General features: G+C 40.0%; 1 protein-coding gene across 3 annotated transcripts in view; it reads left to right on the top strand.

Annotated features, from left to right (window-relative positions):
• lrp4 (low density lipoprotein receptor-related protein 4) overlaps positions 1-15221 on the top strand; it is a 200548-nt gene that overhangs the window by 162170 nt on the left and 23157 nt on the right. For all 3 annotated transcript variants that reach the window (XM_072464854.1, XM_072464853.1, XM_072464855.1), the window contains exons 12-17: positions 2777-3007; positions 3688-3844; positions 4436-4653; positions 8500-8676; positions 11275-11400; positions 14778-14986. In XM_072464854.1, the coding sequence (XP_072320955.1) occupies positions 2777-3007; positions 3688-3844; positions 4436-4653; positions 8500-8676; positions 11275-11400; positions 14778-14986 (1118 nt within the window). The remainder of the gene's footprint in view (positions 1-2776; positions 3008-3687; positions 3845-4435; positions 4654-8499; positions 8677-11274; positions 11401-14777; positions 14987-15221) is intronic.

Genomic DNA, 15221 nt, shown 5'->3' with positions numbered 1-15221 from the left:
AAGGACTCAAAGAAATGCATAAGTTCTCTGGATCTTTACGTTGGACGTCACAAATCTAGGACATTTGTGGAGCTCAAAGAGGTAGACATCGTAAACAGGATTAATTAAGCAAACGCAAATTAGGTTAAATACAACTCCAGGTATGTTTTTGATGAGCAAATGTATTAAATGGTTAAATAGTCAAAAGTTCATTAAGCATTATGTGATCGTTAAAAAAGGCAGCAAGGAGAAAAGACAATTGTAAATGTATTCGACCAGTGCCAGTCCCAAACCTGGATAAATTGATTGCTTCATGTGGGGCCGGTATAATGATCAGCTTGGGGCTTTTTTATCTACAGGTTTACCGTCAAAGTTATGTCAGTAAACGTGTGTGGTTTGAAGCTTTGGAGAAAGAACTTTGACTATTTTTGTGTTAAATGGCATTGATCAAAAGTAAATGTTTATGTCCGTGGAAATAATGTTGAAAGCATCATTATCTGTTTAAGCTCACAAGAAAAACATTTAGATGAACGTCATAGCCATATCTTCCAACCATATTTTCTGTGAAGTGCCCACTGTTTAAAAGCCAAAAAGAGGAGATTAAACTAAATGCCAGGATGACTCATTTTGCAGTCCACCTTTGACCCCAGTTCAATAGAAATCCAGCCATCTCATTAGAGTCCATTGATTCTCATTATCACCTCATTGTGTCACTAATACAGAGCAAATATGGCCTTATTCTCCCGAGACGAATTAGTGTTTGAATTGGACTTTGGATTGGATCAAATTACTTCAAACTCCAGGCTTTCAACCACAAGAATCACCTGATATTAAAACATTGACAAAATATGACAATAGCCAATGCTGCTAATTTGTCTTTTCAAACTTCTTCACTCTCACTGTTTACCAGCAGATGGGGCTAGAAACCTAATCAGAGTGTTTTTGATACACTGAAAATTCATCTCGTCTTCACTTAAAGCAGACCTGAGTAACATTTTCACCTCATTGAACTTCTTTGTAAGTCCCTGTGATGGTTGAATATTTATTTTCGGGCCGTTTGAAGTGCCGACATCGACCCCAAGACAACTCTCCTGAGAAACCCTGGGCTTTTTTTCATATTTGGCAACGTGAAATGCTTTTTTATGTAATTATAATGTCTTATTTTTAGAAAGAAAGAAGCTTTTGGGTCTGTTCTCTGACAATGTATTTTCACAAGAGGGCTGCAGGGGGAGCTCTATCATCAAAGTTAGTTATGTCAGCTTTAAATCAACAAGAATGACCTCAAAAACAGACACAAATATCCAGTGTAATCTTCTAAACAAGAGTATAAAGTAAAAACTAGTGGTAGTATTTCCATACAAATTAAATTATAGAAAAGTATTATTTAAACAAGCTAAATCAAGATTAAAATGTCCTCTTTCAAATAAACAGCACTTTCCATAACATTCCTAAAAAACATTCAACCCCAACTTTATTACCTGGCAAAACATTAAGAATAAATCGTTTTGTTTTTTTTAAATGTTGGCCAACCTTTAGTAAAAACATTAGTGGATGTGATTAGATGTAACTGAATCTTCTGTCTGCTCCCAACAGTCTGGACTACATTCAGACCGGGGTTGATTCGGGGCCGAGTTAGACCAGGTCAGGGCCGTGTGTTGGATTGAGGTTAATGGTCAGATGTGGCGTGCGGTTGCTGGGCGTTTTAGAGTGACGGTGACTTCAGGTGCTTGCACAGCTGCGCGTGTTAAACTGAGCTTCACAGTTCTCAATGTGGAGAAGGGAAAGTTTAATGGAGCGTGGTTTGGGGCAAAGAGAGTGCATTTGTGGCAGAGGAAAGTTTTTGTTGTGAGTGGACTGCCATGTATAGGTTTGTGTGTCAGAAATGTCTCAAAATAAGGTAAAAAAATGACAATGCAGATGTTAATTGCAATGGCCTATGGAGTTTTAAGCCATGTTCTAATGTAGATGATCTGTATTAATCAAGATTAAGAATGTAATAGGCAAACCATAAGGAAATCTAGTAAACAATTTGATTATGGAATTTGGTGAATTCAATGGAGAAACTGGAATTAACCACATAATATTCATTTTTGCAATTAAAAAAAAACAGAGCCTGGTTTAAAAACATCTACTATTGTATTTTGCATTATTAGTTTATTTAAATAGAGATTGTAAAATACACCCCATTGATTTTTAGGTTTTACTGGACAAATACAGAAATGCACAACTACAATAGTTTCGAATTGTATCTGCAGATATGTTGCATATGCAAAATTATACTTTTTGTGAAGCTCAAACGCAATTTTCCATCGTTTGTAATAGAAAAGCAACTGGCAAAATAAAATTGTTGCTTCTTTTTTGTAATAATGACTTAAAAGCATTAGTATTTAGATCTGATCAGTTGCCTCTTTGTTGTAAAAGGGATGTCACAATTTGACGTTTTAGTGTTACGATTAGTGCAAGAAAAACATCACAATTTAATTCCCTTTTTCTAAGTTTGTGACTGGCTTTACAAAATTCAACTTTATGAAAGGCAAAATAAAGTTAAATGTGACAAAAACCGCCAGATTAAAAAAGGTTATTTACATTTAGGTAATTTTTTTGGGCTGTATTTTGAAATAAATAAATAATTCTTCTAAAACTGTCACGATTATTATTTTTGGGGTATTTATGACTACATTGTGACCTGAATAAATACGATTATCGATTTATCGAATAGTCTTGACGTCCCTGTTGTGTAAATGACCTGTGCATCCATGGCCTTGACTATAACACATATGAACACTTCTGTGTCCAGGTCCAGAGCCGGTGCTGCTGTTTGCCAACCGCATCGACATCCGGCAGGTTCTGCCGCATCGCTCCGAGTACACGCTGCTCCTGAACAACCTGGAGAACGCCATCGCCCTGGACTTCCACCACCGCCACGAGCTCGTCTTCTGGTCCGACGTCACGCTGGACCGCATCATGAAGGCCAACCTCAACGGCTCCAACGTGGAGGAGGTGGTGTCCACGGGACTGGAAAGCCCAGGTGAGGCCGACCGGGGGAAATCAATGCGGCTTTCAGAAGTATATTAATCAACAGTAGAACTAGTATCAAAACTAGTATAAGTATACATACAACAAAAATCTCAAAATTTGACCTTTCTTGAAAAGTGTTTAATGGTCTTGAATTTACATAGTAACATAAATTAAACTACTATGAGTTTGTGTCATAATGCTTTAAATTGTCCAACAAATACGCATTTTTTTTTCAAAATTGGTGTACACTATTGAGCCTTTTAGTAGTATAAAAAATTTGAGGTTTAAAATTGCATTATCATGACACTATTCATTGTTGAAATATTGGATGTATATTTATTTACTGGTATTGGTAATTACAATGCTTGGTTTTACCTGAAATTACAGATTGTAACGATCCGCTTAATGAAAAAACCATCACAGTTCCACAAAATGAGGTTCATCTTCATCAAATTAAAACTGTGAATAAGCGTACATGCAATAGAATTACATTCCTGGCTTCAAAACTTCGCTTAGGTTCATGATTTTGATGTTTTTTGCCTTCTTGGTTCAGCCCGATTCGTGAAGCAGCGGCGGCGTACGCGTTTCTTTTCCTGAATCTAATCCTTTAGTTTCCCAAAAGTAGTTTACGTCCCATGAGAGGTCGGTGATCAGAAATGCTCACCTGTTCAAATGCCGCCGTATCTGCAGGTGGCCTGGCAATCGACTGGATCCAAGACAAACTGTACTGGACCGACTCCGGGACGTCGCGCATCGAAGTATCCAATCTGGACGGGACGCATCGGAAAGTGCTTCTGTGGCAAAACATGGAGAAACCCAGAGCCATCGCGCTGCACCCGATCGAGGCGTAAGTCACTTTTACAGTTTGTTTTTGATTGTTTTCGCGTTTACAACTTTCTTACAGATCTTCAAAAGTCTGCTGTGATGCCCCTATTCGTCTGCAAAGTGTTCAAAACTTTGTGTCCTAGTTTATGTGAGCGAAAACAGGTTTTGAGTTGATGCCCACAGGCGTTCATCTGGTGGAACGACCTTTTCGACAAACATTTTCCAGCCGTGAGTTTTAGCACTGAACCCAAGAGAAATGACTTATGTAGTTTATTAGGTCGGTCGTTTAGTAGAAAAACACAGTTAAACCTCCCATGAAGGAACCACAAAATGATGTTGCATGTACTGAGATTACATTTCGCTGCAACGTCAGGCTAAAACCAGGAATTGTGAAATCTTGGAAAGAATTCATCTGTGTGGCATTAAATCTGTCCTGACTTTTTCTAATACTGGTGTTTTTTTCTTCGTTTGAGACTTCTTATCTGAGCTGTAACTTGTCTTTGTGTGTCACCTGGTTTCCTCCAAGGAGATGGACAGAAAAGGAAGCAGCGAAACGATAATAGTTTGAGCTGTAATGGCATAAACCTTGACTCCCGCTCCTCTCTCTCCTCAGTAAAATCTACTGGACGGACTGGGGAAACACGCCGCGCATCGAGTATTCAAACATGGACGGCTCGAACCGGCGCGTGATCGCAGACACGCACCTGTTCTGGCCAAACGGACTGACCATCGACTACGCCGGCCGCCGCGTCTACTGGGTCGACGCCAAGCACCACGTGATCGAGAGGTCGGACCTGGACGGACGCAATCGCAAAGCCGTCATCAGCCAAGGTAAAGTGTGCAGTCGGAAAGTATTTGGATACAACAAGGCTGCACTGTAAACACAGAGTTAGAAAAACATTATTTATTTATTTTCAATGTTTACTTTTAGGAGTTGAACAATATCACATTTTAGAGTTACAATTATTGTGCAGGGAAATATTGCAAATATTCATGATTATCTGCAAAAAGAAAAGACACTTTTATGTTGTATTTTTTCATGAGAGGAAAATATGTCAATTAAGAATACATTTGCCTACATTTTAATACAGGAGATTAGTTTTAAAATAAAATGTTGTGGCCTCAAATTGGAAGTTTCTAACTCTTAAAATAATTGAAATGTCGGGTGTACCTCAGGGCAGCTGTTTAGGGTCTTTACTGTTTTAAATATTCACCAATGGCCAGTTTGTAGAGCAGGGCTATTAAGGCCCGGGAGCCAAATCAGGCCCTCAAAGTGAATGATCCGGCCCATGACCCATCTCCCAAATATGATTAATAATAATAATTAGTTTAGACCTGGGTTGGCCTTGGTTTATTAATTTTAGTTTAATTCTGCTTTAGACCTGTTTTGATTGTGCAAGTGTTCCGACCTGGTTGGTTCTAGTCTAGTCCTAGTTTAATTCTGGTTCAGCACTGGATGGGTAATTTTACAAAGCAATTGTGTATGTTACTCACAAAAATCTAATCTATCAGTAGTTATTTTATTGTTTTAACTCAATTTATTGAAACTCGCGGCGGGTTCTGCACCCCCTCTGGCCCTCGGGAAAATGAGGTTAAATATCCCTGCTCTAGAATCTTAGATCGATCACTTGGAACGCTGATCTAAAGTCTGTTGACAAATGTCCTCATGCAAAATAGTCTGTTTTAAATGTATCTAAATTGTAATTTAATCAAATGTAAAGGCAAAGCTACAGTTAAAATAGTTGGTGGAGGAAAGAAAACTGCTTGGTGTCATGATAGATCGTGGACACAAGTGATCAGAAGCATATTGAACGCACTGCTGCAGTTATGGGAAGAGAATTAGCACATGTACAAATAGTATCCCCTAAAATCTTATTTCCCTGGTCCTTCAAACTGACTTCAGTGAGTCGTTGTTCACTCATTAGAGACTAATTAACATGTTACAAGCTAATTTATCTCAGTGTCAGATGGGAGCGCTGCCTTTTAAATGATATGGGCACCTCTTAGCCTTTCTGATGTAAGCTCTCGTTAGCTTCCCTGACGTTAGCGCCTCATTGTGCGCCCCACTCGACCCATTTGTCCTCAGTGTTGTCAGAGCAAACAGAGGCTGGGCGAGGGACAGGCCAATTACAGGCTTGATCCCCTCCGCACACATCATTACAGACACACGCCTAAAACTGCGCCTCGCTGTCTGAAAGTCACCGCTCGTCACATCCCAGGGTTTACGTGCTCCTTTATGTGTAGCAGCTATTTCCAAAGTCATTTTAGAGGGCCTCTTTAAAACCCCATGCCTCAATATGGAGCCGTCACTCCGCTCAGTGGACGAGGTCAGGTTTTTTGCTATGGATAAAAGGTCCTCCAAAGAAGAGGAGGGTGCTAAGTTGTTTTCGAGATAATATCTAAACATTTTCAAGAGCTTTTTAAAGTCTGTAGCTTTGTCATTTCTTTTGACTCAGATTAAAGACTGGATTAAAGATTACAGTCTGTTCTGTTTGAAGTTATAGCAGCAAAAAACCTCTGTCCACAAACTGTTGTTTTCTTCCCTTTTGCTCTTTCATTACCGCTGCGGAACCATGGTGGACTGAAATCGGTGCTTTTGGACTGAAACCGATATTATTCAATGACGGGAATACCGACTGATACTGATACTGATACTGGTCCGATATATTGGTGCACCCCTAGTTTTTAGCACTAAAAAAAACGCCTGTACAAAAAAGATGTACATTTAAAACAATAGTGTGGAACATTCAACAACAGCAGGTGACAGATGACTAGGTTCAATCATTTTGATCAAACCCTGTACATAAAAATGTAATCAGCAAAAATAGTTTTGGCACAAACTTTCTCTTTTATTGTTTTTCTTTAGTTTTCCTCATTAAAGAGCAAGTTTGCCCTCGTAAACAAGCCCAAAACAAAAGTTAGTAGTTTCTCATAAAATCTACAACTACATCAAAAGTGCAGCGTGTTTATGGCTCATTATGACTTTGGTGTTCTTTCCAGCTCTGCCTATTTAAACCTGATATTTTATCTTTGGCACGTAAATTCTTGTGCAATGAATGGAGCTGTTGTTTTTCACCTCCATTAGTGTTTAATACCTGCATTTAAATCAGCAGAAGACGGCATATGTTTTTCCCATGCATTCAGCAGTGAGGCACAGGTCTTGGCAGTAAAAGCTGCTGAGACAAACTGATGTACTTTTTTATGTTTACTTTGTGGGGCCTGAACAGTGGTACATCAGAGACACACTGCAAATAAAGAGTTGCCTCACTTAAACCGTTTTGAATTCAGAATTTGAGCATAGATTTATGTCGTTTTGTCCTGGTTTAAGAGAGATTTAATTGTTTAAGTGATGCAGAATATTTCACTGGTGTCAAGGTATCTCTAACTCTCTATCTAAGTAAAACAAGATTTCATTTGCGAATGGAAAAGGGACGTTTTCTTAACCCACTGGAAAAATAATTTAGTTTGAAGAAAGATTATGAAACAAGTAAAATAATCTTGGCCCATCAAATACATCGATTTTAAATGAATATTCTAAAATCAAGACATTTAAACTAGAATCTATAAATTTATTTGTGTCCGTCCGTTTAATCTTTTTGTCTTTGGAATAATAGTTTCTTGTCCTGGTTTGGTCCAAGTTTGGCCCAGTTTGGTCCTGTTCTAATCCAGTTTAGTTTAGTCCATATTTTGATAATAATTAACACACGTAAATTGCACTGAGCAAGACATTGTATGCTTTTTTATTAAGTATTAAACTACAGCATGGGCAGATCTGTTCACTGTGAATTGCAATATTAATCTAAAACATCTTGAAAACAGGGGTGTGGGCGGGGATAGGAGGTAGGTGAAAACAGACTGCAGGACAGGATTACTTAAATGTGCATGAATCATTGGAAAAAAACTTTGAGTAATCTAATGATGCGTTATTACTTGGTTAAAAGCTCGTAAAAGTAAATGTGTGTTAAGGGTAAGATATGTTGCCTGCAGCGCTACTAGTTCAAAAACAAAAACAAGTGATCGTCTTTGTGATTTGACCGTGTTTACCTCGTATCTTTGGAGACAGATTTATGACAAACAAACACGTTCACAATGATGTCATAATGCCAAAAGTGGAGTGGGTGCACAAACATGCTGGACATGAACCATGAATTAGGTTTAAATAAAGGAACATTCTATCTTCAATGGCTCCAAATAACAAATATTTTTATAGTTGACTTGTGTATTTCTTTTGCACATTGAGATTTATAAATATATTTCTAACCAAATAAATGTTGAAATATGGAAACTGAAAACTTCTAGATAGAGAATATTTGCCTATATAGTGTTTTCTTGATGAAAACAGAAACAGTCTATTCCTTTTTTGACACATTTATGTCTTAATGCCGCTGTCTTTGTTATAAAAAACATATTTTGGCATGTGTTTTAGAGTCTGTATAGTCCAGACATTATCCAAATTACGATTATTATTATTTTAATAGTTGACTTGTCACAATCTAATTAATAGTTGCAACGCCACAATATAATTGATTTTATTTATCATTTTTTTCACAGATTTACAAGCAGCATAACGGATAACAAAAAATAATATTACATTGACAAGAAAAATATCTAAGTATCTTAATAAAAGTGTTTCCAGCTGCAGCCCGGTGACTTATCTTCGCTCCTCTGCGTCCTCAGGTCTCCCTCACCCGTTTGCCATCACGGTGTTCGAGGACAGCCTGTACTGGACCGACTGGCACACCAAGAGCATCAACAGCGCCAACAAATTCACCGGGAAGAACCAGGAAGTGATCCGTAACAAGCTGCACTTCCCCATGGACATCCACACGCTGCACCCCCAGAGGCAGCCCGCAGGTTTGTTCTCCTCACTCCGAATAAACATGAACAAGTGCAAAATCATCTGTTGACCAGCAAAAATGTCAAAAGAAACATCCAGAAATTGTGGAATCGGTCAGAAAACAAATATATTGAATCCCTATTGGCAAAAGTACACTATAAGTGCACTATTTAACTTACTGAAGACTGACTTAGCAGGAGACAACATGCTAATTCTGAAACGCATCAGTGACAACGTCAGAAAAAAAGATGTAAAAAAGTTAGAATTATAAATATATAAAAGTCTAACATCAAAGTACAGATGTATATATGTATATATTTTAACTTCATCAGAAAAAGTGCAATTCAAGGAACCCTTAAAAGTGCAGCTGTTTGTCCGGCACATTCCTTTGTCTGGAATGTTCCTCAGTATGGCATTAAACAACTGACCATGCAAACAACTGACCATGCAAACAACTGACCATGCAAACAACTGACCATGTAAACAACTGACCATGCAAACAACTGACCATGTAAACAACTGACCATGCAAACAACTGACCATGTAAACAAGTGACCATGCAAACAACTGACCATGCAAACAACTGACCATGTAAACAACTGTCCATGCAAACAACTGACCATGCAAACAACTGACCATGTAAACAACTGACCATGCAAACAACTGACCATGTAAACAACTGACCATGCAAACAACTGACCATGCAAACAACTGACCATGTAAACAACTGACCATGCAAACAACTGACCATGTAAACAACTGACCATGCAAACAACTGACCATGTAAACAAGTGACCATGCAAACAACTGACCATGCAAACAACTGACCATGTAAACAACTGTCCATGCAAACAACTGACCATGCAAACAACTGACCATGTAAACAACTGACCATGCAAACAACTGACCATGTAAACAACTGACCATGCAAACAACTGACCATGTAAACAACTGACCATGCAAACAACTGACCATGTAAACAACTGACCATGTAAACAACTGACCATGCAAACAACTGACCATGCAAACAACTGACCATGTAAACAACTGACCATGCAAACAACTGACCATGTAAACAACTGACCATGCAAACAACTGACCATGTAAACAACTGACCATGCAAACAACTGACCATGTAAACAACTGACCATGTAAACAACTGACCATGCAAACAACTGACCATGCAAACAACTGACCATGTAAACAACTGACCATGCAAACAACTGACCATGTAAACAACTGACCATGTAAACAACTGACCATGTAAACAACTGACTGTAAAAAATTAACCATGTAAACAACTTACTTTGTAAAAGTATCGCCATCATTTTTTTAAACTTATTGACTGGCGTAATCCTCCAATATATCGCCTCTCCACTGATCTGACATGTAACTTGGCCTGGGGGTGTCACTTGTTTGTCTCCATGGAGATAGATTAATTTAATGTCGTGGAACATTCTAGACAAAGCATGTTGTTGACCCCCATTCATTCATTTTATTAAGACTAATTCAAATACACTTCATCAGGCCTGACTCCAGTAGAAACATGTTCTGCAGCAAAGGACAGAAAGTCAAAAACAGACCACAAAGTGACCTAGAGCTCGACCTTTGACCCCGATACCATAATAAACCTCTTTCTTACATCTTACCAAACCTAGAACATGTTCCTGACCAATACTTTACCTCTTACGTATATATTCTGATTTCACATCGTTTCCTGGTCCCGTCTTGACCTTTTCTGCCGGACCTTCTGTGGCCGCTCCATAGTTTGTTTGGACCCAAGTCAAGCACAAGAGCGTGGAGTGTTTTTACATGCTGTTAACACAAACGCACTCAGCTTCTCCGCAGGCCAAAGACGACACAGACAAAGCATTTTTACACCGCTGTATTTCTCACTCTTACATCATGGCCAATATTTACTGCAAACTTGTTGAATATCTTTTTTGAGAATTAATAACATTTAAGGAGCAGTGTTTTCCTTTTCATAATCTTACAACGATTTTAAGATTTAGAGTGCACCTTTTAGCATGTAACTAGCTGCTAATTTGCACACACATAAGTGGTTTAATTATCCCCAAACTTATTTTTAAAGACCAAAATTCTAGAAATGTTATTACCTTGTTGACATATTGTTCTAAAAATAACTTGAGTTTGTGGATTTGTCAAAAGAAGACAAAACGACCAATGTTGGACCTGATGTTAATTAGTATTTATTTATCCCTTATTTAGGTCCTATTCTTTGTAACTGCTAATTAGACATGTACTTATACTTTCCTATTAAATGTAATTACAGTCTATTTGTAGGACACCTTCTACCTACTTGAATTACGATCCTTAAAGGGCAGGTTAGTGCCTCATGAAATTTAGCTTTTACCCAAAACCTATTATAAGGATCAGTATGTGGTTTATTTGTAGGAGAATAAGGTTATGAAGAATTAGACAATAAGACATTAATACATCCTAATAAACATCAAACCAACCACTTACATTTATGCAAAGCTTGTTAGATGTAAACAAGTGAGCCCTAAAATAGAATGTAAATGTTTATAATCCTTCAATTACTTTCCAATATTTCACCTAAAAACAATAACTATTTTCATTTTCGTCTGGTGCAGGAGGCAGGAATCGATGTGGGAGCAACAACGGCGGCTGCAGTCACCTGTGTCTGCCCAGCAACAAGAGCTTCACCTGCGCCTGCCCCACCGGCTTCAAGAAGGTCGACCACTATAACTGCGCCAACAGTGAGTCAGCAGCACATGTGTTCTAACGTACTTTAGTAGAGACAGCAGCACATGTGTTCTAACGTACTGTAGTAGAAACAGCAGCACATGTGTTCTAACATACTGTAGTAGAGACAGCAGCACATGTGTTCTAACGTACTGTAGTAGAAACAGCAGCACATGTGTTCTAACATACTGTAGTAGAGACAGCAGCACATGTGTTCTAACGTACTGTAGTAGAAACAGCAGCACATGTGTTCTAACGTACTGTAGTAGAAACAGCAGCACATGTGTTCTAACGTACTGTAGTAGAGACAGTAGCACGTGTGTTCTAACGTACTGTAGTAGAAACAGCAGCACATGTGTTCTAACGTACTGTAGTAGAAACAGCAGCACATGTGTTCTAACGTACTGTAGTAGAAACAGCAGCACATGTGTTCTAACGTACTGTAGTAGAAACAGCAGCACATGTGTTCTAACGTACTGTAGTAGAAACAGCAGCACATGTGTTCTAACGTACTGTAGTAGAGACAGCAGCACATGTGTTCTAACGTACTGTAGTAGAAACAGCAGCACATGTGTTCTAACGTACTGTAGTAGAGACAGCAGCACATGTGTTCTAACGTACTGTAGTAGAAACAGCAGCACATGTCTTCTAACGTACTGTAGTAGAAACAGCAGCACATGTGTTCTAACGTACTGTAGTAGAAACAGCAGCACATGTGTTCTAACGTACTTTAGTAGAGACAGCAGCACATGTGTTCTAACGTACTGTAGTAGAGACAGCAGCACATGTGTTCTAACGTACTGTAGTAGAAACAGCAGCACATGTGTTCTAACGTACTGTAGTAGAGACAGCAGCACATGTGTTCTAACGTACTTTAGTAGAGACAGCAGCACATGTGTTCTAACGTACTGTAGCAGAGACAGCAGCACGTGTGTTCTAATGTACTGTAGTAGAGACAGCAGCACAAGTGTTCTGTAGTAGAGACGGCAGCACGTGTGTTCTAATGTACTTTAGTAGAGACAGCAGCAGATGTGTTCTAATGTACTGTAGTAGAGACAGTAGCACGTGTGTTCTAACGTACTGTAGTAGAGACAGCAGCACGTGTGTTCTAATGTACTGTAGTAGAGACAGCAGCACATGTGTTCTGTAGTAGAGACGGCAGCACGTGTGTTCTAACGTACTGTAGTAGAGACAGGAGCACGTGTGTTCTAACGTACTGTAGTAGAGACAGCAGCACGTGTGTTCTAACGTACTGTAGTAGAGACAGCAGCACATGTGTTCTAACGTACTGTAGTAGAAACAGCAGCACATGTGTTCTAACGTACTGTAGTAGAGACAGCAGCACATGTGTTCTAACGTACTTTAGTAGAGACAGCAGCACATGTGTTCTAACGTACTGTAGCAGAGACAGCAGCACGTGTGTTCTAATGTACTGTAGTAGAGACAGCAGCACATGTGTTCTGTAGTAGAGACGGCAGCACGTGTGTTCTAATGTACTTTAGTAGAGACAGCAGCAGATGTGTTCTAACGTACTGTAGTAGAGACAGTAGCACGTGTGTTCTAACGTACTGTAGTAGAGACAGCAGCACGTGTGTTCTAATGTACTGTAGTAGAGACAGCAGCACATGTGTTCTAACGTACTGTAGTAGAGACAGCAGCACATGTGTTCTAACGTACTGTAGTAGAAACAGCAGCACATGTGTTCTAACGTACTGTAGTAGAGACAGCAGCACATGTGTTCTAACGTACTTTAGTAGAGACAGCAGCACATGTGTTCTAACGTACTGTAGCAGAGACAGCAGCACGTGTGTTCTAATGTACTGTAGTAGAGACAGCAGCACATGTGTTCTGTAGTAGAGACGGCAGCACGTGTGTTCTAATGTACTTTAGTAGAGACAGCAGCAGATGTGTTCTAACGTACTGTAGTAGAGACAGTAGCACGTGTGTTCTAACGTACTGTAGTAGAGACAGCAGCACGTGTGTTCTAATGTACTGTAGTAGAGACAGCAGCACATGTGTTCTGTAGTAGAGACGGCAGCACGTGTGTTCTAACGTACTGTAGTAGAGACAGGAGCACGTGTGTTCTAACGTACTGTAGTAGAGACAGGAGCACGTGTGTTCTAACGTACTGTAGTAGAGACAGGAGCACGTGTGTTCTAACATACTGTAGCAGAGACAGTAGCACGTGTGTTCTAACGTACTGTAGTAGAGACAGCGGCACGTGTGTTCTAACGTACTGTAGTAGAGACAGCGGCACGTGTGTTCTAACGTACTGTAGTAGAGACAGCGGCACGTGTGTTCTAACGTACTGTAGCAGAGACAGTAGCACGTGTGTTCTAACGTACTGTAGTAGAGACAGTGGCACGTGTGTTCTAACGTACTGTAGTAGAGACAGCAGCACGTGTGTTCTAACGTACTGTAGTAGAGACAGGAGCACGTGTGTTCTAACGTACTGTAGTAGAGACAGCGGCACGTGTGTTCTAACGTACTGTAGTAGAGACAGGAGCACGTGTGTTCTAACGTACTGTAGTAGAGACAGGAGCACATGTGTTCTAACGTACTGTAGTAGAGACAGCAGCACGTGTGTTCTAACGTACTGTAGTAGAGACAGCAGCACGTGTGTTCTAACGTACTGTAGTAGAGACAGCAGCACATGTGTTCTAACGTACTGTAGTAGAGACAGCAGCACGTGTGTTCTAACGTACTGTAGTAGAGACAGCAGCACATGTGTTCTAACGTACTGTAGTAGAGACAGCAGCACGTGTGTTCTAACGTACTGTAGTAGAGACAGCAGCACGTGTGTTCTAACGTACTGTAGTAGAGACAGCAGCACGTGTGTTCTAACGTACTGTAGTAGAGACAGCAGCACATGTGTTCTAACGTACTGTAGCAGAGACAGCAGCACATGTGTTCTAACGTACTGTAGTAGAAACAGCAGCACATGTGTTCTAACGTACTGTAGTAGAGACAGCAGCACATGTGTTCTAACGTACTGTAGTAGAGACAGCAGCACGTGTGTTCTAACGTACTGTAGTAGAGACAGCAGCACGTGTGTTCTAACGTACTGTAGTAGAGACAGCAGCACGTGTGTTCTAACGTACTGTAGTAGAGACAGCAGCACGTGTGTTCTAACGTACTGTAGTAGAGACAGCAGCACGTGTTTATTCATTTTTTGGAGGAGCATATTAATTAAAAATAAAAACTGCACTGCAAAGTACACATATCTACTACTGAACAAAACTATGGAATGAGGCTGTTTTCAGTTTTAGCAATACTTTTCTTGAATGTGTCTCTGTTGTGTTGTTGTCTTTGTTGTTGTTGTTGTTGTTGTTGTTGTTGTTGTTGTTGTTGTTGTTGCCTCCCTGACAGAAGAAATTTGGTCCTTAATCAGGTCTTGACCAGTTCCTGCTTTTTGCCCGAAGGACGGACATCAGGCGCGTCAGCTTCGACACGGAGGACTTGTCTGACTACGTCATTCCTCTGGCGGACGTCCGGAACGCCGTGGCCCTGGACTGGAACGATAAAGAGGGCTTCATTTACTGGACTGACGTTACCACAGACTCCATTAACAGGGCAATGTGGGACGGATCCAAGCAGGAGGTAGGATCTAGACCTGGTTTAGACCCAACTTAGACCTGGTTTGGACCCGACTTAGACCTGGTTTGGACCCGACTTAGACCTGGTTTAGACCCGAGTTAGTCCCGAGTTAGTCCCGAGTCCTGAGTTAGTCCCGAGTTAGTCCCGAGTTAAACCCGAGTTAGACCCGAGTTAGACCCGAGTTAGACCCGAGTTAGGCCCGAGTTAGTCCCGAGTTAGTCCCGAGTTAAACCCGAGT

Source organism: Eucyclogobius newberryi, unplaced genomic scaffold (genome assembly GCF_026437365.1).
Source record: "Eucyclogobius newberryi isolate DKJ021-1_F unplaced genomic scaffold, fEucNew1.0.hap1 SCAF_5, whole genome shotgun sequence".
NCBI lineage: Eukaryota > Metazoa > Chordata > Actinopteri > Gobiiformes > Gobiidae > Eucyclogobius > Eucyclogobius newberryi.
This window is presented reverse-complemented; position numbering and strand designations above follow the sequence as displayed.